Source organism: Aulonocara sp. 'chitande type north' Nkhata Bay, linkage group LG7 (genome assembly GCF_057382095.1).
Source record: "Aulonocara sp. 'chitande type north' Nkhata Bay isolate Kocher_YH1m ecotype deep benthic linkage group LG7, A_spYH_male_GT1.1, whole genome shotgun sequence".
Classification (NCBI taxonomy): domain Eukaryota; kingdom Metazoa; phylum Chordata; class Actinopteri; order Cichliformes; family Cichlidae; genus Aulonocara; species Aulonocara sp. 'chitande type north' Nkhata Bay.
Genome location: NC_141350.1, coordinates 44,244,628 through 44,269,922, shown reverse-complemented (window position 1 = coordinate 44,269,922; position 25,295 = coordinate 44,244,628). Strand labels below are relative to the sequence as shown.

The 25,295-nt window shown below is 43.6% G+C and overlaps 3 protein-coding genes across 5 annotated transcripts in view; 2 read left to right on the top strand and 1 right to left on the bottom strand.

Annotated features, from left to right (window-relative positions):
• The window catches only part of LOC147325879 (calsenilin-like), a 29,940-nt gene extending 12,277 nt beyond the window's left edge, over positions 1 to 17,663 (top strand). For 2 of the 3 annotated variants that reach the window (XM_086300614.1, XM_086300613.1), the window contains exons 4-9: positions 14,078 to 14,147; positions 14,402 to 14,472; positions 14,556 to 14,663; positions 14,738 to 14,842; positions 15,574 to 15,636; positions 15,730 to 17,663. In XM_086300614.1, coding sequence (XP_086156740.1) covers positions 14,078 to 14,147; positions 14,402 to 14,472; positions 14,556 to 14,663; positions 14,738 to 14,842; positions 15,574 to 15,636; positions 15,730 to 15,777 — 465 coding nt within the window. In that variant the 3' untranslated portion in view covers positions 15,778 to 17,663. Of the gene's footprint in view, positions 1 to 6,387; positions 14,148 to 14,401; positions 14,473 to 14,555; positions 14,664 to 14,737; positions 14,843 to 15,573; positions 15,637 to 15,729 lie in introns of those variants that run through there. The other variant, XR_015130384.1, reaches the window with a different exon arrangement.
• An 86-nt stretch (positions 17,664 to 17,749) lies between these two features.
• Positions 17,750 to 18,901, top strand: sprn2 (shadow of prion protein 2). The gene is made up of 2 exons (XM_086300612.1): positions 17,750 to 17,852; positions 18,363 to 18,901. The coding sequence occupies exon 2, from the start codon at positions 18,373 to 18,375 to the stop codon at positions 18,829 to 18,831; it is 459 nt and encodes a 152-aa protein (XP_086156738.1). The 5' UTR covers positions 17,750 to 17,852; positions 18,363 to 18,372; the 3' UTR covers positions 18,832 to 18,901.
• A 181-nt stretch (positions 18,902 to 19,082) lies between these two features.
• On the bottom strand, positions 19,083 to 24,055 carry LOC147325877 (uncharacterized). The gene is made up of 2 exons (XM_086300611.1): positions 23,897 to 24,055; positions 19,083 to 23,382 (listed from the first exon to the last, which is right to left on the bottom strand). Exon 2 carries the CDS (start codon positions 23,376 to 23,378, stop codon positions 22,005 to 22,007), a length of 1,374 nt encoding a protein of 457 aa, XP_086156737.1. The 5' UTR covers positions 23,379 to 23,382; positions 23,897 to 24,055; the 3' UTR covers positions 19,083 to 22,004.
• Positions 24,056 to 25,295: the final 1,240 nt, after the last annotated feature.

Genomic DNA, 25,295 nt, shown 5'->3' with positions numbered 1-25,295 from the left:
GACAACCAGGTTTTTATGTCTAAACTGTGTGTAATTATTAATCATCAAATGTCAACAACATGGACTTCCAGAAAGTTTTGAATCCTGGCTTCAAGGATTGGACCACAAGAGCACTCGAAACTGGCACAAAAATGACCGTTACAATATAAACCGGCATCTTTTAAACAGAGATATGACAATCACTAATAAACCAAATAAAACCATAAAACTTCACAGACTGACTGAATACTGAATCTATTTTTAACACGTTATGGGACTACTGCGTCATTTTAAGAAGTTGTGATTTAAGAAGTTCTCCTGTGTTGCTCAGGCCACTTTTCAGGTAGCCTACTGTAAACATATGATTGGAATTATAGTGTTTTATGTGTGCATTTGGTACTTTAAAAATCCCAGGCTTACAGGAAATTACTTTTATATTCTATCTAGGGCTGCCACAAACGATTATTTTGATAGTCGACTAGTCACCGATTATTTTTGCGATTAGTCGACTAATCAGATCATCATCCATTGGACGTAAAACTACAGCTTATTGCACCAGCAGCATCTGCTCTTATATAACTATCATTAGCTTACAGCTTTAAGTGTTTAAGGTCTGTGCTAACTAAAAATAAAGACAAGATGATAGTTTATTAAATTTTAATGAAATTTGCAGATTGTTTCGGTGAAGTTTAATAAACTCCTTGCTATCTAAAATATAACAGGACACTGGAGTATATTCTGGAGCATCTCACACTTCTGATAATCAGTTGTCTGCTTGACGTTTATTCAGCTGTGTAAGAACTATAACTTTAATCTCAGACAAACTGATTTACTCAGGAACAAATAAAATACTAAAAAAAAAAAGCCAAACAATAACATTTTAAGTTATCTAAGTGACTCATATATATTTAACCTGAGTAGCGAAAGACGGCGGTGGGTTTGAAAACGATTTGCGGGGAGTCCGGTGTTCTCACGGCGCTAGTGACCTTGCCCCCGGCTCGCTAACGAGCTAGTGGGTAACAGATGTCTCCGAAAACGTCGGAGCGCTTTTGAAAATATGTGGTGTCCTGATAAACTGAGCCGATATTTGAGGTTTACACAGCTACATTCTCGCCTGAAAATATGTTAAACGTTTATTTTGTGACCCAGAAAGAATAATAAGAGTAACATTAAAACTAACTAGCTGCCGCCATTGTTGACAACTGCGCTGGGCCGCGCTATGAATTCTGGGACACAGCTGCTTCTTCTTCTTCTTCTTCTTCTTCGGGGTTTAGCGGTAGCTGACATCCTTGTACATGCAATGCTGCCATCTTCTGTTTCAGTCCGTTATTACACTCTTAAATCCTGCCACTTATTCCTGCGTCTTTTGTGATCTTACAAAGCTTCAAACGACGCGTCGACTATTAAATCAGTCGTCGACGATTTTGATAGTCGACGTAATCGTGACTAGTCGACAAATCGTGGCAGCCCTAATTCTATTTGTTGCATCTTATTGGGTTGTCTAAGCAGAGAAGCTCAGACCTCCCTCGCCCAGGCTCTTCACGGGGGAAACCCAGCCCAGTAACATAATCTCTCCAGTGATTCCTGGGTGTGCGTAGGGTTTCCTCTCTGCAGGACAGCTATAAAGCAACTCACCTATGAGGAATGCAGGAAGCATCCTAGTCAGATACTACCATTTTTCCCCTTTTTTCAAACAAAAAAATGTGTAATCATGTAAAATAGTTTCTCTCCAAATGTACAATTGAACAAGAAGATTATTGAAAATGAGTGTGTGTGTGTGTGTGTGTGTGTGTGTGTGTGTGTAAACAATAAGTGTGCATGCAAGTGCCTAAGGGCAGAAATCTTTATTTTGATGGCAAATTTCTTTCTTTTTATGAGCCACTGCATGTATTGCTCAAATCGTATTGGTCAACCACGGCATGCACGCATAAACTTGGGAGTGACTTAACACATATTTTTACCCACTGCAGGACGGGGTAATAGATATCGACAGTAAGTGGTTGTAATAGGAAGCAAAGCTCCATTAAAGAGGGGAAGGAGAAGACCACAAGCTGATGTAAACAAAGAAGCTTTAAACTTAGAAAAAAAAGAAGCCTGAAAATGTTTTAAGAGTCTTCAGAGGCATTAATGATACATAAAGAGTTGCGCAGAGAAATGTCCAGCATAAACAAATCTTTAATGATGATATCAAGAAGATGATTTTAACTAACCAAGCAGATTTGTTTTCACAGCAGACGTTCTGACTTGTCATAGCAGGATAAGTACAGTAGTATTAAGTACAAGAGTATTAGTTGATACCCGGTGCTGTATTCCACTTTGCTTTGGAATTCCAGGTAACACTAAACGAGCAGAGCAATCACCAAAGTTAATCGTTCGATCTGAGTTTTTTAGTTGTTTTTGCAGCTTTATTACATTTCGCACTAAAACCGGTTTCCACACTTTTTTTGCCAAATGAAATCAAAGTTTTTGCTTCATTCCTGTGTAGTTTATTGCACTTTCTTTTCCCAGCACAAGCAAGGTATTCTCCACACATGTATCAGTGTTACTACAATTGTTGCGTTGTTTTATGACAAATCAATTCTTTGAGTAAACGATGATCTTATAAGGTCTCAAATAAGATTTCCTTAAGTTTTTTCCTTAAGACAATGCAACAGGGGACACAAAGCCGATGAGGAATGACATCATCATCTTAGAGAAGCAAGGGCCATGTTGTCTGTGAAGGTTTTTCTGTTATCCAGGTCATCATAGTCTAAGGAGCTTGGAAAAAAAGCGTCTGGACTTCTTTAAGTTGCTTAAAGACGTTTCACCAAGAAACTTCTTCAGTTCTAGAAGTGAAGAAGTTTCTTCAGTTCTTTCCAAGCTCCTTAGACCAAGGACCGTTGTTTTGAAGGAAGGAAGGTTCAGGGCTGAAGCAATCAGCATCATGGGCTCATCCGGTTAGAATAAGAAAAAGCAGCCATCTAATTCAGAATTATTCTCAGGGTTCTCCTTTTATTCTCAAATAAATAAGGCAAAGAAGGAAGGAAACAAAGACACACATGGACTGCCACAGCTGAAAGAAAACAGGGAAACAGATTTAAGTTACTCATTCCCTTAAACAATACATAAAAATAAAACCCAAATAGAACCTCACCTCAGCTGCCGCCCCGTGTGGAAGTGAAGAAAGAGTGAGCCAAAAGTGAATGCAGTCCTTATATAATGTGTGACCAACCCGTTCTCACTCCCAAAGCGTAACATTTTACGCTAGGTGACAAATCGTCACCATATTACGTTTTCGGCTACCCACCACGTTCCTAAATGACGACCTCGGAAAAAGAGGAAATATGAGAACCGTCTGGACTGAACCTACACATGTTCGCTCTTATTCTTCAAATCGCTTAGAAACACGCTATTTAACATCATTAAAGTCCTGGTTAAGGTCAGGAATAAGGTTATGGTCAGGGCTAGGGATAAGGTTAGGTTTAGGGCTGGAATACAGGGCTGGAACGTCTACTCCCGCGGGAGCGTCATTGCACTGGATTCCAGCCATAACCCGCCGCGTACCATAAGAACGCCGAAGGTCTCCTTTCGCGTTCCTCAGGAACGCCGCGGGACGTGACAAAACGTCGACATGTTATGCCTCGGGAGTGAGAATGCTCTGGTGTGACATATAATGTGTGACAGGTGATTGCAATCGAGGACAAGCACCACACCCAATCAAAGGTGAGAGAACTAAACAAGGTGCATCTGGTGAAGTGAGTGGGTGTGCTGGGATGTGCCAAAGGGTGGGTCTCTTGTCAGGTTTCAGTTAACGGACTCAGGCGCAGACCGGGACTCCTTACAGGATTTACAGATTTTATTTACACAACGACACCAGGTGATGCTATTTACAAAGTGCTGGAGGGAGGGGAGGGGGGTCCAGGGTTCCGGGGTATGTGAGGGAAAAGACGGGAATCTGACGTCCTCCAAAGGCTCTCTCTCTTCACTCCCCACACTGGGGAAACACCATCCACTCACTCGTCCACGGGATGACAGGCAGGCAGGGAAAGGTCCGGGATAGATCTGTACACAGAGATTATAGTTAGAGGCGAACAGACGGAACGAACTCACAGAACCTTATTTACAATCTACTGAGCGACTGACGCTGATAACTCAACGATCCAGCGACGAGTGACACAGTGCTGCTGTCTTAAATCGGCCTTGTGATTATCCCGATCGGCAGCAGGTGTGTGGGCCAGGGGCGGGAGCCCATAATGAGCATCGCCCCGGCAGGAGAGAGAAAGAGAGAGAGAAAACATGTTGCCTAATACAGAATCAGCTGGTGAGGCACAGGGACCATGACATCTCTACAACAGCCGCCCCCATATTTTCTAGAGAGAAATATGTTGATATGGTCAGGATCGATCTTCGTCAGGAAGCGGGGGCAGGGGGATCAGACAGGAGACAGGGCGGATATAGGTTTTATCCTGTACTAAGACCTCCACAGTTCTGATGTGGTCATCTGGGCTTTTCAGCAGGCGTGTCACTCTTCCTACAGGCCAAAGGGCACGTGGAAGGTGTGAATCCGTGATCATTACGACAGAGTTCAATGTGAGATCTGGGTTCTCCTTCTGCCATTTGTGTCTTCTTTGGAGGGATGGTAGATAGTCTTTTATGAAGTGCCGCCAGAAGTGATCTGCCAATATTTGTGCATGTCGCCATCGTCGTCGACCTAGGAGGTCAGAATCAGAATAGGATACTAAGGGAAGTGACGAATCACGTCGGCCCATAATGAGAAAGTTTGGGGTTATGGGATCAATATCCGCAATGTCTGAGGATACATAGCCTAGGGGTTTTGAGTTCAGAATGCCTTCAATCTCAATTAGGACTGTTCTTAAGACCTCTTCAGTGACCATCTGTGCACCAATGGTTCTCTTCAGAGCATTCTTCACAGAACGTATCTCCCTCTCCCAGGCTCCACCGAAATGGGGTGCATGCGGGGGATTGAATTTGAAATGGATTCTTTTAGTCATCAGGACCGGCTGTAGAGTCGGAGCAAGGTTGTTAAAAGCTGCCCGTAGTTCCTTATCTCCTCCTTTGAAGTTAGTTCCTTGATCACATATAATTTCCAGGGGTGTTCCTCGTCGAGAAATGAATCATTGGAGGGCCATGAGGAAGGAGTCTGTATCCATACTGTTTAGGAGGTCAAGATGTATACACCGAGTGGTGAGACATTTGAATATTATTCCCCACCTTTTCTCCGATCTGCGGCCTGTCTTGACCTTGTATGGTCCAAAGCAGTCTATTCCTGTGGAGTAGAAAGGTGGTTTGAATAACCTAAGACGAGCAGCAGGCAAGTCTGACATTTTTGGAATGATGGGCTGTGCTCTCCATTTCTGACATGCGACGCAGCTATACTGATGCCTGCGTACGGCTTCCCTTCCTCTGAGAATCCAGAATTTCCGACGTAGTTCAGCAAAAAGTCTTTCTGAACCAGCATGATGCAGTTTGTCATCATAATTTTGTATGATCAGTTTGGTCACTGGATGAGCAGGATCAAGTACTATTGGGTGAATGACATTCAATTCCAAGTCTGGGCTTTGCCGTAGTCGGCCTCCTACATGGATAAGTCCAGAATTCCTGCACAACACTGGTGACAAACACAATAGACGGCTGTCGGATGAGAGGGGTTTGTCTGACTGTAAACGGGCTAAATCTTCACCGAAACTGTCCAGTTGTGCCTGACGAAGGATTTCTTGTTCTGCTGTTTGATAATCAGCTGCAGAAGGAATGTTACCCTTTTGGTTGGAGAGTGAATGAGCCGTGAAATCCAATAGCTCTTGATACGTTCTGAAGCTGGGTGTGTATGTATGGGAGGGTATACTGACAATACCAAAAAAGTAGGATTTCTTTAACTCAGTCTGATCATCATCAGGATGGAGATCTGTAACTGTGGGCCAGTTATTTGGAGGTTCATGCAGAAACGAGGGACCCTCAGTCCACCTGTTTGGGCTAAGGAACTCTTTCAGGGATTTACCTCTCGTAACATCATCAGCAGGATTTGTGGCTGAATTGATGTATCTCCAGTCTTGACTGTTTGTGAGGTTTTGAATTTCTGAGACTCTGGCTCCTACGAATACCTTGAAACGGCAGGAATCTGACTGAAGCCAGTGAAGTACAGTTGTCGAGTCAGACCAAAGGGTGGTAGTCCTGACTGGTAAGGTGAGTTCTGTTTGTATGAGCTCACAGAGGCGTGCGCCTAGTAGGGCTGCGCATAGCTCCAGTCTGGGTATTGTTAAATGCCGTTTAGGAGCAACACGTGAGCGAGCTAACAAGAAACTCAGTTCTACATGGCCTTCAAGATCATCTGATCTCAAATATGCGACAGCACCATATGCTCGCTCTGAAGCGTCACAGAAGATATGTCTCGAACTGTGGTAGAAACATCCATTTCCTTAGAAGTATAGCAACGTGGGATGGCAATTTGTGGGAGATAACAAAGTTCTTCTTCCCAGGACTTCCATGCCTCTAAGAGGTCGTGTGGAAGGGAAGGGTCGTCCCAATCTCTCTCTTTTCTCCATAGCTCTTGCACCAAGGTTTTGGCGCGTGTTGTGAATGGGAGTAAGTAGCCTAATGGGTCATACAGACGAGCAAGTACTGCATAGATACGACGCATTGTGGTGGGGTGTGAGGCTAGAGTTCTGTATTTATAGGCAAACAAATCAGTCTCACAATTCCACAATAATCCTAATGTGCGTTCATGTGGGCCAGATGGCTTGTCTTCAGTCAGGCAAAGTTCATTACTTGCCGTTCTTACCTCAGATGGTAGATGGCTAATCACAACAGGATTATTGCTGGCCCACTGGCGAAGGTCGAAGCCTCCTTCTGATAGATGGTTTCTTAATTTGTCTAGGAGTGTTCGAGCTAACTCTGCTGATGGAAAACTCTGCAAGCAGTTATCAACATAGAAACACTGCATTACTGAAGACTGCACATCTTTGTCAGATTGATATTCCTTCACATGTTTCTGCAGTGCATAGATTGCACAACAAGGGCTGCAGGTCGTACCAAAGGGGAGTACCTGCCACTCATACACTGAAGGGGGAGCTGCTTTGTTCATGTCACGCCACAGGAATCGGAGGAGTGGTTTATCAGGAGGCAGAAGACGGACTTGGTAAAACATGCCTTTGATGTCGCCACTTATTGCCACTGAATGTTGCCTAAAACGCAACAAAACACCGAGAAGTGTTGGGCCTAGGATTGGTCCTGGCAATAGGTACTTATTGAGACACTGACCTTGAAATGTGAAAGAGCAGTCAAAGACTATGCGATCTTTATTGTTGTGACTTGTCATATGATGAGGAATATACCAGGTTTCTTTGCTATTGTGCATCTCCTCCGGGCTAAGTTTGACTACATAGCCTGCTTGCTCCAATTTCAAAATCTGATCCTTGTAAGACATGGCTTTGTCAGGATCTTTAGCTAACCGAGCCTCAGTGTTGCGGAGTCTAGACATGACTACAGTTGGAGGGACATTCAAAGGAGGAAAGTTTGCCATCCGAAGAAGAGGAGTGGCGTAGCGATTAACACCATTGATCTCAACCCTTTTTGTGGCCTGTTCAAGGAGTTCCAGTGCCAGTTGATCTTGCTTTGATCGGATCACAGATTTCTCACTGTATTCAGGTAAAGTGTCTAGTTGCCATAGCTTCTCAACATGATAACGCAGTACATCTGCAGATGAACTGAGAGATGTGAACAAACACTGCACATGCTCTGTACTGCTCTGGGGCTGAAAATCTGTGATCGGACCTTGAAGTGTCCATCCTAATTGGGTTTTAACTCCTGCAGGAGACCCATATGGTCCCTGTCTCAATGGAGCAGTAGGCGTGATGAGGTGAGTATGATCTGAGCCTATGAGCAGGAGTGGCGCTGCTTTATTAATAATGGGTAATGGGATACCTTGAAGATGCTTGTATCTCCGTTGGAGAGATGATACAGGGTAGGTGTGGTCTGAAAGTGCTAGGTGACTTGCAGTGAAGGCATTATTAATTGTGTAGGTTTTCTCTGGGTGTGCGATGGGTGAGATTTTGAAACTTACGGAAGAACCATGAATAGTTTCAACTTCTTGACGGACCGTTCTAAGTGATAATCTCTCTGCTTCCCCAGTTAGGTTGAGATGCTGTGCAGCTGATGTCAGAAGAATGGTACGCTGGGAGCCATCGTCAAGTACTGCATATGTTTCAAGGGTTCTTTTGCCGTTTCGCAGGAGCACTTTCACAACCTTTAAAAGGACACTAGGACAGTCACTAGGTCTATCAAAGTACAGTGTCCTCACTACAGGATTAGTTTCAGTTTTAGATCTCTTATTTACATCACATAGGATCTGTAGATGTAGTCCCATACAGGTGGCACATGCTTTCCTCAGGTCACACTTTGCGGCCTGATGATTCCTAGCACAACGCCAACACCGTTTGTTTGCTTTTATCCAGTTTATTTTCTCATCCTTTGTCTTCTGAATGAACTCGGGACACTTACTAATGTGGTGTTCAGGTGAGCGGCAATATGCACATGTTGCCTTAGTTATGATGGGTTGTGCTGCCTGTACAGGATCATCAGATGTATTTGCCCCATGTAATATTGTTGTAAGTGGAGAGGTGTACTTACGGGAAGGTCGTGGCTGGTTGAAGGATGAAACAGGACTGGCCTTCCTTGGTTGACACTTGCATTCCATTTGCAACCAGGATGAGAACAAAGGCAAAGTATACGTCATTTCTCCCTGTTCCCTGTAAACATGCCGTTTGAAGCGACTGAAATGCTCTGCAGGCAACTTCGCTAACAAGCGATCGACATGGGAGCCACAATCTAGTTCTGCACGTCCTTGTTCTCCCATAGTGCTAAGCAACCCAACTAAAGCCTGTACACGAAGAGCAAAATTATCAAGACTCTGACCATCACCTGCTCTGATAGGAGGCAGTTCCAGTATATTCTTTAGCTCTTTCAATGCCAGCTGTCTTGGTTGCCCATAACGCTCATCAAGGGCTTTGATGGCTTGAGTGTATGGGTCAGGAGCGTAGGAAAAGGCAAGAGCTAATCGTTTAGCTTGGTCTACTTTGAGGTGATCAAGAAGGACGTGATAGTTGAAGTGCTCTGTCTCATGAGGATCAAGAAGGTTTGTAAGGGCCATCCGTAACATCCTGTATTGCATTTCGTCTTCTCTACTAAGGTCTGGAAACGAAGGACCTTCAAGCTTATATACATGTGTTCTCGTGCTAGAGGAGTGACCCGAGCTAGCAGTACCAGGTATCAAAGGTTTCTGGTCATATGAGGCATTGGATGTAGCTGGTTGCTGCTCTAGAGGAGGGCAATGCTTGTGGTCAGATATGCGAATGAGAGGTTGAACAGGGTCTTCAGCTAAAGGAACAGCAGGTTGAACACATGAGATCTGGTCGGGATCCTGCCGTGATAAGGCCAGGAAATCAAAGGGAGTCTCATCTTCTGTAGCAAGGACTGGTCTAGGCAAACCAGTTGAAGGGATAGCAGCATCTAGTATTGTTGAATTAGGTAAAGGAGGGCTGGCAGCTGTAACTAAGCCAGACTGACGGCTAATCTGCGGGGGCTGGAAGGGTGATTGACAGGTTACTGTATCAATCACTGGGAGCTGCTCATGTTGTTGATGTGTTTGAGGACTGGCTCGTAAACTGCATACAGAAGCTTTGATTCCATCAGATGAGACTGTGCGAATTGAAGATCTGGAGCTACGAGAATGGGAAGGAGATGATTGAACCATAAATTGCCTAATCTCCCTCATTGTCGTCAGGAGTTCCCTCATGACCTCATCTTGGTTGGTGGGTAAAGGAGCAGGGGATGTCTCTGGTTGTCTCTCTGACTCTCCGACAGGATCCTGCGGCCCATGTGTGTCTTTGTCACTATGCTGGCATTCAGTTTGGCTCTCTGTCTCACATGTAGCTCTTCTAGCTCCAGGATACAGAACGTCATACTGCTGCAGGTAGGCAGGAGGTCGACTATCACGACTGGATCTTCTCAAACCTTCAGTCAATGGCTGCTTTGAATCCATGACGCTAACACTGCTCCGGCTCGGAGGACCATGTTTTGAAGGAAGGAAGGTTCAGGGCTGAAGCAATCAGCATCATGGGCTCATCCGGTTAGAATAAGAAAAAGCAGCCATCTAATTCAGAATTATTCTCAGGGTTCTCCTTTTATTCTCAAATAAATAAGGCAAAGAAGGAAGGAAACAAAGACACACATGGACTGCCACAGCTGAAAGAAAACAGGGAAACAGATTTAAGTTATGTCAGGGTTTCTGGGTCTTTGACCCAGTATTCTTAGTTCATGTTCACTGTTTATCTACTGCCTGTTCCACTTCCTGTTTTATTGTGTTAGCCTTGGTCTGTGTGCATTATGTTCAGTCCTCTTCCCATTATCATTAGTTCATTATGTTCAGCTGTGTACTCACCGGTCTCTCATTATCATCATTATCACCAGTCTGTGTATTTAAGCCCTCTGTTCTACCCATTCAATGTCGGGTCATTAATGATGTATGTCTGATGTCAATGTCGTCTGTATGTCCAGTCAGTCAGTCAGTCAGTCCTTTGTTCATTCGGTCAGCCAGCCATTTCCTCCCTCTGTACTGTTTGCTCACTCCTTCGGCAATAAACATCCACCTTCACCTACCTGCCTGTGAGTCCAGCGTTTGGGTCCTCCTTCTCTCATCCACGACACTACCCTTGACAGAATGACCCGACCCCGCGTTGTGGACCCAGCGGACCCTGAACTTTTTGAGCGGCAGGAGGCAGCGCTCCTTCGCTGGACGGAGGGGCTTCGGGGAAAACAGCGGCTCTTCGCGGAGAGAGAGCACGTCTTCGAGGGGACTCGCCTGGCTCTGGGCGGGCCTCGGAGACGCCACGTTCCCCCACCTGCTGCCTCAGCTGCACCGGAGCATTCGCCGCGGAGAGTGGGCGTCACAGCCCAAGCTTCGGCCGCTCGCTCTCCCGCCGCTTCGCTCCTCGCTCGCCCGCCAGCCTTTTCACTCTCCAGCCTTTCCGCCTCGCCACGGCACAGCGGCTACACCTCCCATCTCGGCTCAGCGGAGGCTACCGCGCCAGAGGCTCAGCCGTTTACCCGGCCCGCTTCCTCTTCCCGGGGAAAGCGGCGCACACGCCGCCATAAAACGGACTCTGTTCAGCAACTCCCGGTGGTGAGTTCCAGTGACTGTTTTCCACACCCCTCATCTGATTATCCACTTAAAACACACAACAGACTCTTTTCTGATTCATGGGGAGTTTCCCTCCTTGAGGATGATGTGGACTGGGAAGATATTTTCTGCTCTGGCTCCCCAAAGACTGTTCAGTCAAAAACTGTAAATAGTGGTGGCAGAAAGACCAGAATACAACCCGATAGACCTGTCAGTGTCACTCACCCAGTCGTTATTTCCACTCCTATCAGTCAGCCTACACCCACTCCAGTGCCAGCTCCCAGGAGGAGGGCAGCTGCGACCCAGTCTACCTCCACACCCGCTCCTGTTTCTCGGGTGGGGGTGACTGGTGTCCAGCCACCTTCTGTGCCTGTCCCAGCGCCCAGGCTGAGGGCAGCCAGAACCCAGCCTGACCTCCCTGGAGGCTTGGAAGAGCTAACCGGTCCACCTACTACTTCACCCTTTCATCCACCTCCTGATCCAGCTTTTCACGCCCTCGCAGTATCACTGGTTAGACTAGCTGAGGTGTCCCCTGCTCATGCACCAGCTTTATTAGCCCAGGCCGTAGCTTTATCTCCCTGTCTAGCCCAGTCTGTAGCTCAGCCGTCAGCCACACCAACCTCAGCTCCGTTGTCAGCCACGCCTGCCTCTGTTCCTCCCTTAGCATCTCCACTCCAGTCAGTTCCCTCACCTGCTGTTCAGCTTTCCCTCCAGTCAGTTCCCTCACCTGCTGTTCAGCTTTCCCTCCAGTCAGTTCCCTCACCTGCTGTTCAGCTTTCCCTCCAGTCAGTTCACTCTCCTGCTGTCCAGTCTCCTGCTGTCCTCCAGTCACCTCCTGTAGCTCAGTCTCCTCCTGTCCTCCAGTCACCTCCTGTAGCTCAGTCCCCTGTCCAGTCTGCTCCTGTTTCCCAGTCCCCTGTCCAGTCAGTCCAGTCGCCTCCTGTTTCCCAGTCGCCCGTACACCATCCTGTTCGGTTCCCGGACCTGCAGCCACAGCACCCAGAGCCAGCTGTGAGCTTTCCTGCTCCTCAGCCAGGGGTTTCCGCACCCGCTGGCCCGGCCGCTCCTCAGCCAGGGGTTTCCGCACCCGCTGGCCCGGCCTGTCTCCAGCCAGAGGCTTCAACTTCGACTGGTCAGGCCTCTGCCTCGGCTGCACCCACGCCCGGCCCGGCCTCAGCTGCACCCACGCCCGGCCCGGCCTCAGAGCCGTCGTCTGCTGCAGCCTCAGAGCCGTCGTCTGCTGCAGCCTCAGAGCCGTCGTCTGCTGCAGCCTCAGAGCCTTCGTCTGCTGCAGCCTCAGAGCCTTCGTCTGCTGCAGCCTCAGCCTGTGCTTCGCCTGGTCCCGCCTTGACTGGTCCCGCCTCGACTGGTCCTGTGCCCACCGGGCCTCGGCCAGTACGCCTGACACTGGAGAGCCGCCGCCGCTGCCTTCCGCGCGGCCGGCCCCCTGAACTGCACCGTCATCGCCTGAGTGGCCGCCGTTGCCTTCCGCACGGCCGGCCCCTGGACCGCCATCGCCTGAGTGGCCGCCGTCGCCTTCCGCACGGCCGGCCCCCGGACCCTCTTCTCCTGGGTGGCCGCCGTCGCCTTCCGCACGGCCGGCCCCCCCAACTGCGTCCACGTCGCCGCCGTCGCCTTCCGCACGGTCGGCCCCCAGACCAACGCTGTCGTCGCCGCCGTCGCCTTCCGCACGGTTGGCCCCCGGACCAGCGCTGTCGTCGTCGCCGTCGCCTTCCGCACGGTCGGCCCCCGGACCAGCGCTGTCGTCGTCGCCGTTGCCGTCCGCACGGTCGGCCCCCTGAACTGTCTCTGTGTGGACTCCGTCCCTCCGTCCTGGGCCCCCTCCGCCCGCCCTGTTCTGGTTTTTCTTTCTTTTGGCCGTCGGGTGCCGGCCTTAGCGGGGGGGGTACTGTCAGGGTTTCTGGGTCTTTGACCCAGTATTCTTAGTTCATGTTCACTGTTTATCTACTGCCTGTTCCACTTCCTGTTTTATTGTGTTAGCCTTGGTCTGTGTGCATTATGTTCAGTCCTCTTCCCATTATCATTAGTTCATTATGTTCAGCTGTGTACTCACCGGTCTCTCATTATCATCATTATCACCAGTCTGTGTATTTAAGCCCTCTGTTCTACCCATTCAATGTCGGGTCATTAATGATGTATGTCTGATGTCAATGTCGTCTGTATGTCCAGTCAGTCAGTCAGTCAGTCCTTTGTTCATTCGGTCAGCCAGCCATTTCCTCCCTCTGTACTGTTTGCTCACTCCTTCGGCAATAAACATCCACCTTCACCTACCTGCCTGTGAGTCCAGCGTTTGGGTCCTCCTTCTCTCATCCACGACACTACCCTTGACAAGTTACTCATTCCCTTAAACAATACATAAAAATAAAACCCAAATAGAACCTCACCTCAGCTGCCGCCCCGTGTGGAAGTGAAGAAAGAGTGAGCCAAAAGTGAATGCAGTCCTTATATAATGTGTGACATATAATGTGTGACAGGTGATTGCAATCGAGGACAAGCACCACACCCAATCAAAGGTGAGAGAACTAAACAAGGTGCATCTGGTGAAGTGAGTGGGTGTGCTGGGATGTGCCAAAGGGTGGGTCTCTACAACAACCGTGTTGCTGCCCATCAATCTGTGAAGGCTTGTATCACTAATTACAGTCAATTTGAAGTCGATTATTCAGCTGTAAGAACTATTTTCTATAAGTGGGAAGTATTCAAGACAAGTCCCAATCTTTCCAGGATTGGATGTCCCAGCAATTTCCTGATTCACTTTTAGTGTCTCACCTTTAATGTTGTTAATATTCTGTACTTCTTAACTGGTATACACTAAGTCCATATGTGTTAATGACTCCTAACTGTTCATTAGCAGAGTTAAACACTCTTTTCTTTCACTGACTTGTTTTTCTATTGTTTACCTTTCAATAGGAGTGTCCCAGTGGGCTAGTGGATGAAGAAACATTCAAGAGCATTTACTCACAGTTCTTCCCTCAAGGAGGTACATTATGCAACTTGATAATAAAAATTATAATAAGCATGATACTGGATATTTTAAAGGTGCAGTTTATATTTGCTAGATGCTGTTTCTTTGTAAAGTTGCCATAGCAACATTAAGTAATTAAGTAAATTTTTCTCACTCCCTCTAGATTCATTTTTTTAAAAAGACCACAGTTGATTACAGTTAATATTCCGTGCTAAACATGCATTGCAATTAACAATGGTCATTTCTTGCTTTTCATTATTTTCTCTCAGATGCAACTACATATGCACATTTCTTGTTTAATGCTTTTGACATGGACAGAAATGGCTCCATCCGGTTTGAGGTGAGTACAGCAGGGGCTGCAATTTTAAAGGTTTTCATTTATAAAAAGCTTAAAAGAAATTAAACAATGGATTGCATTTACAGGACTTTGTTCTAGGTCTGTCTGTGTTACTTCGAGGCTCAGTTACGGAGAAACTTCGCTGGGCATTTAATCTATATGACATCAACAAGGATGGCTACATTACAAAAGAGGTACAATGATAAAAAATAAATAAATAAAATCCAAATCTGTTGCACTTTTATGATGTCTGTCTTTTTTCCTGCAGGAAATGATGGCTATCATGACCTCCATTTATGACATGATGGGCAGGTATACTTTACCCAGCGTACGAGACGATTCCCCAGGTGAACATGTGGAGAAGTTCTTCCAGGTACTTAATCCAGAAACCCCCACACTCCCACCGCCACTGCTCACAGGAGGATGGGGGATCCATGCTCTCATGTTGTTTACTTCAGTCAATTTTCACCCTAGAGAAGAAATCAGGCCTCATCAGCCCATTCAGAGATGCTGTTCTGCATACCTTGGTTGTAATAAGTAGTTATTTCAGTTGCTGTTTCCTTGTATCTAACCACTCTCTTCTGACCTCTGAAAGCAACAAGTCCTTTTTTCCCAGAGAACTGCTGCTCACTGGATAGTTTCACTTTTTTCAACCATTATCTGTAAACCCTAAAAATCAGTGTGTGGGCAAAATCCCAGTTTGATCAGCCGTTTTTAAAATTTGGCACCGACAAAGTTGCCATGCTCAAAGTCACTTAATTATATTGAGTTTGTGACATTTAACTGGCTGATCAGATCCTTGTGTTAGTGTGCAGTTTAACAGAGGACCTAATAAAGTATGCGGTGAATGTACATTAGTACATCCAGATATTGTATTGAAGCACTGAGTGCTCAAGTAGAGTAGAAAAGTACTATAAGAACCAGTCCATTTACCAATTACTACCCAGTGCCACATTTTATTTGTTACTGTGACAGGCTACAGGGGTGTACACTTTTTTTCAGTTACTCATTCATGAAAGAAATGAATGATAAATAAACTGAAAGAAAGAAAGAACCTGTTATTTTACCTCATGTTATCCACTTTGTTTCTTTAATATGGATCAGAAAATGGACCGTAACAGAGATGGAGTGGTGACAATAGATGAATTCATAGAAACCTGCCAAAAGGTAAATCCTTATGTAAATCTAAAGATTTTGCCACATGATGATTGGCCAAATTTATACACTATATTACTTGTATAACTATTGTTTCCATAACAGGATGAAAATATAATGGCTTCTATGCAGCTGTTTGAGAACGTCATCTAGTTTCTGCAGAGAAAGGTGGACCAATAATGCTGTATAGAGCTTCCCACTACAAACGTCTGTCCCTGAACAATTTCATTTATCCTAAAAAGGAAAAACTGGGTGTTTTGACACTTTCTACTGCTAACTGATGGACACTATTGAGTTTCCAGTCAAGCTGTTTCATGCAGAGAAATGTACAGGATTCACCAAAATCACCTGAGAAAACAATGTTTCTTTGCATGATATTTCAACTTTCATTTCTGCACATGAAACAACGTGCTGTGATTACCAGATGAGCATGAGTGTTCGCCTGACATTAGAGAGCATGTACTGCAAACCACCTCAAACACAAATGATTCATTTTATTGTATTTTTTTGCCACAAACGTGCAAATGAGAATTCTCTGTTACTATATTCAACTGTGCAGAAATGAAACCCAGACATTGTTGTGCTTACCAGAATCCAGTTGAAATAAATATTTGCTCTCACATACTGATACTCCTGCTGAATCCCTTCTTTTTATAAAAAAAAAAAAATGCAACAGGCAAAAGAAATTCCACATGTGCATTTTATCAGTTTCCATATGTTTAACAGTCCTTATAGAAAATAGAGTATAGAGTAAGTGATTGTATCAAATTTGTTGCACTGAATCTGGCATTTTGTAATAGTAAAGCTCTTAAAATGCTATAAAACAAGTCATTCACAGTCTTAAGTCACTGTATAAGGTCAGACAAACAATACTGCAGTTGTGCAAGATGAAGCCTCGGGGGGCTTCTTTAAATTCCTGATCCAAACCAGTGCTTCATGGTCATGGTCCCAAGAGGGATTATTCCTGATCTTTTAGCCTTTGGCAGACAGTCATCTCTCATGCTCTACATCCTCAGAGTTCTCTTTATCCTCTCCATTACTGGTTTGTTCTTTGTTCCATGCAAAAATAGTTTTATTCTCTAAGTCTGACAATGAAATTTCATTTTCGAGTTCTGACATTAAATTATAATCTTAAAAAAATAATACTAAAAAAGAAAAATGCATACACAATCAGTCACTGGCTCGACTGCCCCCTTATTCTGCAGGCCATGCTTCCATCCAAAGGGCCGGTGTTCTGAGAAACCATCCTACTCTGACAAAACGTCCTACCCGTATTATAATTTGACGGTGACTTGCGACTAAACCTAACCATAACCATAACCTTAAGAAATATTCCAGATGGGTGAGAGAAAAAGAAGTTAATTTAGCATTGGTGTTGTGCGCATGCGCCATGTCTGTGCACAAACATTGGCTGAACATTAGAATCGCCATGAAAGACGATTGGAGTTACTGAAAAAAGTATTTTGCACAGTTCTTATATTACTTAATGAATTCTGACTTTTTAAATTTTACTTTTTTGGGGCAGAAGTCTGAATTTAATTTAGATTTCTTATTCCACATACAAACATTCAGATTTTATTCTCAAAATTCTCATTTCCAAATTCTGACTTTTCAACTCAGAAGGTATGACTTCTTAAATTGAAATCTGACTCTTTTCTTACTTTTTGTTTTTGTTGGTGTTTTTTTTAATTTGTTTGTTTGTTTTTTTCTGATTTTAATTACAATATTAATTACAAACTTTTTCCTAGAATTTGACTACAATTTTATTTCTGAACATTTTTTTTCTCAGGATTCTGAAAAATGTTATAAGCCCAGAACATTTTTTAGTGGTTAGACACTTTATGTAGACATAAACATAAATAAATACTAAATGAAATGTTAGTTGAGACAGTAATGTTTTGATTTGTTTGCACTCATGTCCATTTGCTGAGTAATGAGAGAAACTCACACTGCATGTGTGAAAATCCACTGTCAGCAAAAACATTGAACCTGTTCTGTATTATTGATGTAGAACCAATAGCAAAGCAGGATTTTTTTTTTTTTTTTTTTTTTTGTGGGTGGGTGGGCATGTGTGTTGGGGTGGGGGGGGAGGGGTCTTGGTGCTGACTGTGTTGGTTGGGTTGATAGTCTGTAAATGAAGATGAAAACCACCTCGCAGCCCTGCTGTGTTGTGGTTTGATAAACAACCGCTCCAGGATCACAGCCTCTTTAAGTAACTCCTAAGAAAGGTAAATAAATTCCATTTTGTTTCCTTAAAAAATTTATTTTTTATAGATAATGTACACATTTAATCAGTTTTATTTAACAACTTTCTAACTTTTTTTTTAAAAGGCCCCTTACCAAATATTTTGCAATAATGTACATGTGGTTACTGTTCCAAATACATCACTGATATGTTTTTTAACAATTGATATGATATGCACTGTTTATGAGAGATAAAAGAAGCAAATGCCTAGTGAATGGAAGAACAAATGTGCCACATAATGCCCAGCTAATCCTCGTGTTTACAGAGCATATCGGTCATTCTAGATGTCTGTTGTGTCAGGGTTAGGGAGCATGTAGCTTTTGTTACTGAGCCGCAGGAAATCAAAAGCTTTATCGCCAGCTGAACTGACTGCTGACAGACTTTCAAAAAACTCCTCTGCACGTGTCCTAAATGACAATTAATGAAGCGCAGTATCATTTTAATAACATTTTTTTCTTTCTAAAGTTCAACTCAACCTAATCTGTTTTTGCAGCTCTGCTCTGATGGCGGGCCAGCAAAAGCTTCCCTCACTGTGGGTTTGGATGCTGCTTATTGCAGCTTTGTGCCCAGGTGCACAGTATGCATACAGCAAGCGAGCAGGCAGCTTCAGAGGTCGCGGTACTGGTAACAAAGCGCCTCCCTCTCAGAATCGAGGCCTCTCCAAGCAGGGTGTAAAGTGGGCAGGTGCAGCAGCAGCGGGGATGCTGGGAGGCACAGGCACCGGGTACGGGCTGGGGTTCCTTGGAAAGCCAAAGCATGGGTCCGGAAATAACTATGGCCACAAAGCAGTCGCCTCTGAGCAAGATCGACAGCTTTACTACCAGCAAGACCAAAGATGCTGCAACCAGTCTCTCTGGAGAGCCTTCGTTAAAGGCGCTGCCCCTGCTCCTGCGACTCACCTCTTTCTCAGGCTGGGACATGTGGTGCCTTTTCTTACAGCAGCTTGGATAAGAGACGTGTGATCCACCATCTAATTAATGAAAAAGCTGTCATTTATCAAAGTAAATTAAAGCTTTTTTGAACAAATGATCTCTACTGTGTCATTTTATTGGAATTAAATGTCATCATGTCATCCTCATGGAGGATTTTTCTGAGAGTTTGGTTAAAAAAATACACAAGTTGTGCACTTGTGCATTTTTCTAATAACCCCTCTCTTGATATCCCTTGAAGAGATACAGCAACATTTTAGACGTGAAGATGTCACAGGCCACAGAAAAGATTTCATGATTTATTTTATTTAACACATGAACATCCAAGACAAACTATATTACACCGTGTTAGTCATAACATCTGAGGAGTATCACGAAATGTTTGCAATTCTGAGTCAAAAACAAGCGATGTCTCTAATGGTAACATGACCTCAATTACAAAGTTACAGAATATCCACAACTGAGGAGAAATAAGTGCACTTTACAGATATTCCACATCCTTGATTTAGGTGGAATTTCCCATCAAATTAAGTCGTTTTGCCAGAATCAACCAAAAAAGCAAAACAGGAACAGTCGAATATAAAAGCTTATTAACAGGAGAGAATAAAAGAAATTTGAAAGCCTGGTCACAAAGAACAACATCAGTATGGGAAGGAGAATTCCATCACTTTGAGATTTTCACACCTAACTTACACAGCATTTTTCCAGAATCCTTTACAAAACTCAGGCATGGAGAAAAAATAAAACAGGATCATAAAAAGTACGGTAAAAAGAAAAGTGAAATGATCACATGAAACACCCACAAAAATAAAAATAATAACAACACCTACTCTTGAAGAAAAAAAAGGAGAACAGATTTTAGTAGTCATAATCGCAGAGACTGTACCATGACAACCGGCGCAAGAAAATAAACAGTAGTATTTACATATCTGAGAAAAACTGTCCTATGAGACTGTTTCCCCACGCTACAATAACATGTAGGAGATTAGAGGAAGACGCACGGAAACGATGACCAACTTCAGGGCAGACGACTGGAAAATAAGTGGCTATGGAAAGTTAAAATGTGCCTGGGGATATGGATGTAAAACCAAGGCTTTTATGGGAATAAATGTTCTAATGACTCACACACATAATGGCAGAGTTCAACGGGATAAAGGAATGCAGTTTGAGTGCTACCACACCCATTTTAACTAAGGACAGTTTACATACTACAAGGAAATACAGATAAAAGACCGCATCCGTTCAACAGACTGCACAGATTAAAGCAACAAGTGCTATTTGTGCAACTTCACTGCTCATTTATGAACCCATCATGATTACTGTCTACTCTCTGTGAAAAGCTATTACATGCAATAACATAAGTAGCAATTATTAAATATGAACCAGGGCGATTCTTTCTACTTTTATTTTTATTTCTGTCTCTGCTGTTCAGCAAACCTCGATGGCTTAAAGTTCATGTGGGAAGTTTGGCTGAATTATTTACAAGGAATCCTTTATCACCATCAAGCAATCTGTAAAAACTATTAGTGACCAGGGTTTGCTTCAGTCTGTGCATGTGCTCTGTGGAGTGAGACTGAGTGGAATCCAAAACACACACATAAAACTTAAATCCTCCAAAGAGATTTCTCCTAACATTACCCCAGATAATAAACAGGGGTTAAAGTGAGCTGGATTTATTATTACTGATCAGTATTATCGCTGAATGCCTTTATTTTTCATGTGCCACAATCCTGCTGCCAGTTATTACATGCAAATATTTGCCCGGTAATAAGCCAAAAAAAAAAGACATCCCACAGCCCACTTATAACCTGAAGTGAACTTTTTCCTTCTCATCCCTGTGATGTGTTCATGGTGTAAAGGTAAATAATCCTGGTTACTGTACTTCAGCATCTAGAACATAACAGAGGAAGAGTGAGCATCAAGGCAGCAAAGTTTTTTTCTAAGTGGCGGTAATTTCAAATGCAACTTCTCGAGGACATTAAAATATCACCAAATACACAAACTGTGTCTGTGCAGTCTGTCAATCAACAGAAAACATCTGACAAATGTGTCTGCCAGCCGAAGGGAGAGGGGAAAAGAAGCATTGACGTGCAACACTATCAGAGATGTAGAAAAAGATGTATGAAAGACAGGAAACCAAAGAAGAAGATTATTTTCAAGGGTAAGGATGGCAACACGCAAGGTTTGATAAGCTGAAAATGTAAAACTTCCAATATCCTCGTTCGTTTTAGAGCTCTTAAATGGATCTACACGTGATGTGTTGCCAAATTATCCCAAAATAAATGGAAGCATATTAATTTTGCATTCTTCAAAGGTTGCATGAAAATACCAGGCAAGTTAGTGCAGGCTGCACTGGTTATGTTTGCAGTACTGTGGTGAAGTTCACAGTGATTCACTCTGCTGGAGGGGTATGGAGCAGGCTGTTCATGGTCAATGTTAGATTAGATCAAGAGTAGCAAATATTATTACATTCACTAAGCTAATTCTATCTTTTATACAATGCATCAGCCATGCAGCTTTGGATAGACCTGCTTATAACTTGTTGAATTCAGCGTGGTTAAATCCACAAAAAAGCAGTGAATACTGAATACAGGAGAAGCAGCACAGCTCAGCTGATCACAGCCTGTATGCACAAATCTGGCCTGCAAGTCATCATGTGACTTATTTCTACGTAATTCTTGTCCCCATGCTGCACCAATACAAACAAATCTCTGAGTTACCCCACTTGCCAAATCCCACTTGTACCCCATAAGCCATAATGTGGACTATGAGCTTTCATTATTTTTTCATTCTTATCCAAACTATGAAAGAAACTGCCCTGATAGTCTTCCTAAGAAAAAACTGCTAAAGTAATTGTCCTGTCCTGTTTTCTTTCTTTAATCATGAATCTCTGCATTCAGTGTCCAACAATCTGGAGATAAAAAGTGCAAAATATGGATCCAAAATAAATTAATATAAAGTATAGTGAACATCTAAGACAGATCTAACTGTAACACTTGAAACTGAGTGCCACACTTGAAATAGACATTTTTAGTCAGTATGTACATGTCAATATTTTTATATAATAGATATTAAAAGACTGTACTCTCTGGAAGTATGCAGCTGTGGTTTGCAATGTGGAGCTACTATAATATAAGCAGGAAATGAATGTGTGCATATGATGGAGGCAGTAGAAAGCCATTTGAAGTGAAGTGGAAGGTGTTTTCTCACTGGAGCAGGAGCATGCTGGACAATAGCATCACGGAGGAAGTGAGAAGATGAATGAGCCCTTGGCTCAGAGGGCTAGAGCGACTTAGCTGATATTGTTGTTGTTCAGTTTTACGTTCCTTCAGAAATTGCTCAGAGTACTTCATGTACTTCTCTACACACTGCCGCGACTTCACTTGCTCAATCAGGGCTGGGTATCCAATCTCCTCAATGCTGACGGTGTCGTCATCTGCGTCCTCAGCTGCACTCTTGGATGTGGAAGAGCCTTGATCCTTAAACATATCAGTCGAATTCATGCAGCGACTCATGAAGCTTTCGTAGGTCTCAGCACGTGGAGGAGGGCTGTAGACGTAATCACGACCATAGTCGTTTTGATCTGTTGACTGGGTGCCATAACGACGCTGCATGTAATTATTGTAGTAGTACTCTTCTTCAGGGTTACGGAAAGTGAAATGTGGTCGGGGGAAGCGTCCTAATCCATATCCAACTGCCATTCCAGCCAAAGCACCGACGCCTGCAGCCACCATGGCTTTTTTGGCAAAACTTGGTGACTTGGGCGCATACCCCATGTTCTGCACAGAACGAGAAAAAGGTGACCCTGCCATCCCATAGCCATAGCCTCCTCCACCAAAGCGGGGACTCAGAATCTTATTATTTGGGTTCCAGTTGGAGTAGCCACCAACTGCTCCACCAGGGTAACCTCCTGGATAACCTCCTGGATTTGAACCAGGCACATTCCAACCTGGTCGTGTGTTTCCAGTTTGGACGGGGTAACCACCTGGATACTGGTAAGGATACCTTCCTGGGTTTTGTGGATAACCACCCGCTGCTGGGAAACCCCCACCTGGATGCTGATTAGGATAATTCTGGTTTGGATAACCTCCAGCAGGGTACTGATTAGGATAACCTCCGGGGTTGCTACCAGCTCTGCCTGGATATTGGTTGGGGTAGCCTCCGGCAGCTGGATTTTGATTTGGATAATTTCCTCGAGCTGGGTTTTGATTAGGATACCCTCCTGCTGGGTATCCACCTGCAGGGTTCTGGTTCGGATAACCTGCAGGATTGCCTCTGCCAGGGTACTGATTTGGGTTGCTACCGGCACCTGGATAACTTGGCTGGTTCTGTTTGGGATAAGGGTAACTTCCACCAGGAGGATAAGGATTGGTGTTTCGATTAGGACTCTGTGGCTGACGTGGGTAGTTTCCTGGTTGAGAGTTGGATGTCTTTGAATTGGTCCAACCCTTGTTGCTGCTGGATGAAGATTTTCCCCTGCTGCTGCTGCTGCCACCTCTTTTAGCACATGCCAGCTCAGTGGTCAAAAGCGACATGATAAGAAGAGACACAAGAACCATCTCACACAACCTCCCCATCATGGCCCTAAAAGGAAAAGTCATGGTTGTAAACACCCGTATATATATACATATATATATATATATATATAATAAACAAACATCTCTTCATTTTAAGTGTGTTGTATAGGCATAAGATTAAAAAGAGTCAGCTGCACTTTTTTTCGATAACGATCAATAAGAAACAATGTATCATTCTGGCTACATCTATTTATATATTTATATAACGCGTATAGCTAGAACACCCTCATTGAATCCTTGTCCTATTTAAAATTTAGAAATGGTGTCAATCGCATTATTATCTTATCATTTGATGATAACAATAATAATGATAATGATAATAATAATTAATGAACAAATTTAGGGTTCATAAACGTGAGGCTGTTATCACTGCATCATCCTTCCCCTTCCATTAGAAAAACATAACGGAGCCATATTATAACGGATGTGTGTGTCGTCTTTTTATCTCGCCGAACCAATCAGCAAAGCGTTTTATAATAGCATCACAATTAAATGAAATGTGATGAAGGCTAATATCTTACCAGGAATTGGTGTTTTGTGTGTAAGCGTCGATAATTCGAGTGCGTTTGTTGTTCTCTCTCCGTCTTCTCTCCGCTCCCTAAAGGGACCAGGGTGGTTTCTTCCAAATGCGGTGCGCTCGTTTTTATCATACGAAGCACCGGATTAAATGTTCCAACGATGCGAAACAACAGCATGTATACTAAAACTATTTTTAACTGCAAAACTGGTATTCTTACTTAGAATACCAGTTTTTAGTGTAAAACTAATGGCGACCATATCAGAAAGTGTCCTATAAGGGAGGCTAAACAGTATTAATTATATATCCGCACCGTCCGTTACGACTGTCAGCTACGTCCCGTTATTCACGACAAGCGCACATATGTACCCTACATAGAATGTATTTCCGGTCAGGCCTCTTTACCAACAGCCTGATAACAGTTTCAGTGGCGAGCCTAGGGTTTTTTGGTGAAACCGAACAAAAATGACAAGACCTCCTCCAACCACAGTTCAATGCAATTAAATAATAAAATAAATAAATGATACTATCAATTTAAGTGGATTTTTTAGGCGTATTTATCTGAAATGACAAAAAAGGAACACTGCAAATGCAAAAATATTTACAGCTTCAGTGAACCATTAATCCCTTTTAAATTTTAAAAGGGATGCATTTGCTTTGGGAGTTTTGATGATAGAGGTTGACATGATGAGTAACAGCTGAAATAGATAACTTTGAGGGCATGATATCCCATACTTATGTGTTGTACCGAGTGGATCGACTGAAAGGGAACAGTAATTAAATAAAAGCTCAAGGGAAGATGGCAGAAAGAAGCAGTGGTAAGAAGAAAGAACTGGCAGGTGGGTCTATAAAATTCAAAGAAAATTGACATAATGAGGAAAACGGGACAAAAGGATTAAATTACCATATCCAAATTATGCTTTGGTCATACAGGATTAAACAGTACCATTATTTAAATTGGGATAACATACTACAGGGAATTTCGGCTGTTTTCAAGAAGAGACATAGAACAAATTTGAAAACTCATCAGCAACCCAAGTCCCTTTAGCTTGAGCCAACTTCAGCTTATACACACATATAAATATACATTTGTTTTGCGACATCATATAGCATAGAATAGAATAGAATTCAACTTTATTGTCATTGCACATGCACAGGTACAGGGCAACGAAATGCAGTTTGCATCCATCCAGAAGTGCTTTAGTGATATAGATATATTACAATATATATTAGCAATAATATAGATATGTGAGTATATTACAGAAATGGGTCTATTATGGCATGTTATAACGTACACGGTATGAAGTATGTTGTGAATATTCTATAACTATAAGTATGTACAGGCTGTAGTGAGTACAAGCTATGTACAGGATATGAACAGGATATAAATTTGAAAAACTATA

Coding starts and splice junctions, on each gene's coding strand:
- sprn2 (XM_086300612.1), top strand. CDS start 18,373: ATGGCGGGCCAGCAAAAGCTTCCCTCACTGTGGGTTTGGATGCTGCTT.
- LOC147325877 (XM_086300611.1), bottom strand. CDS start 23,378: ATGATGGGGAGGTTGTGTGAGATGGTTCTTGTGTCTCTTCTTATCATG.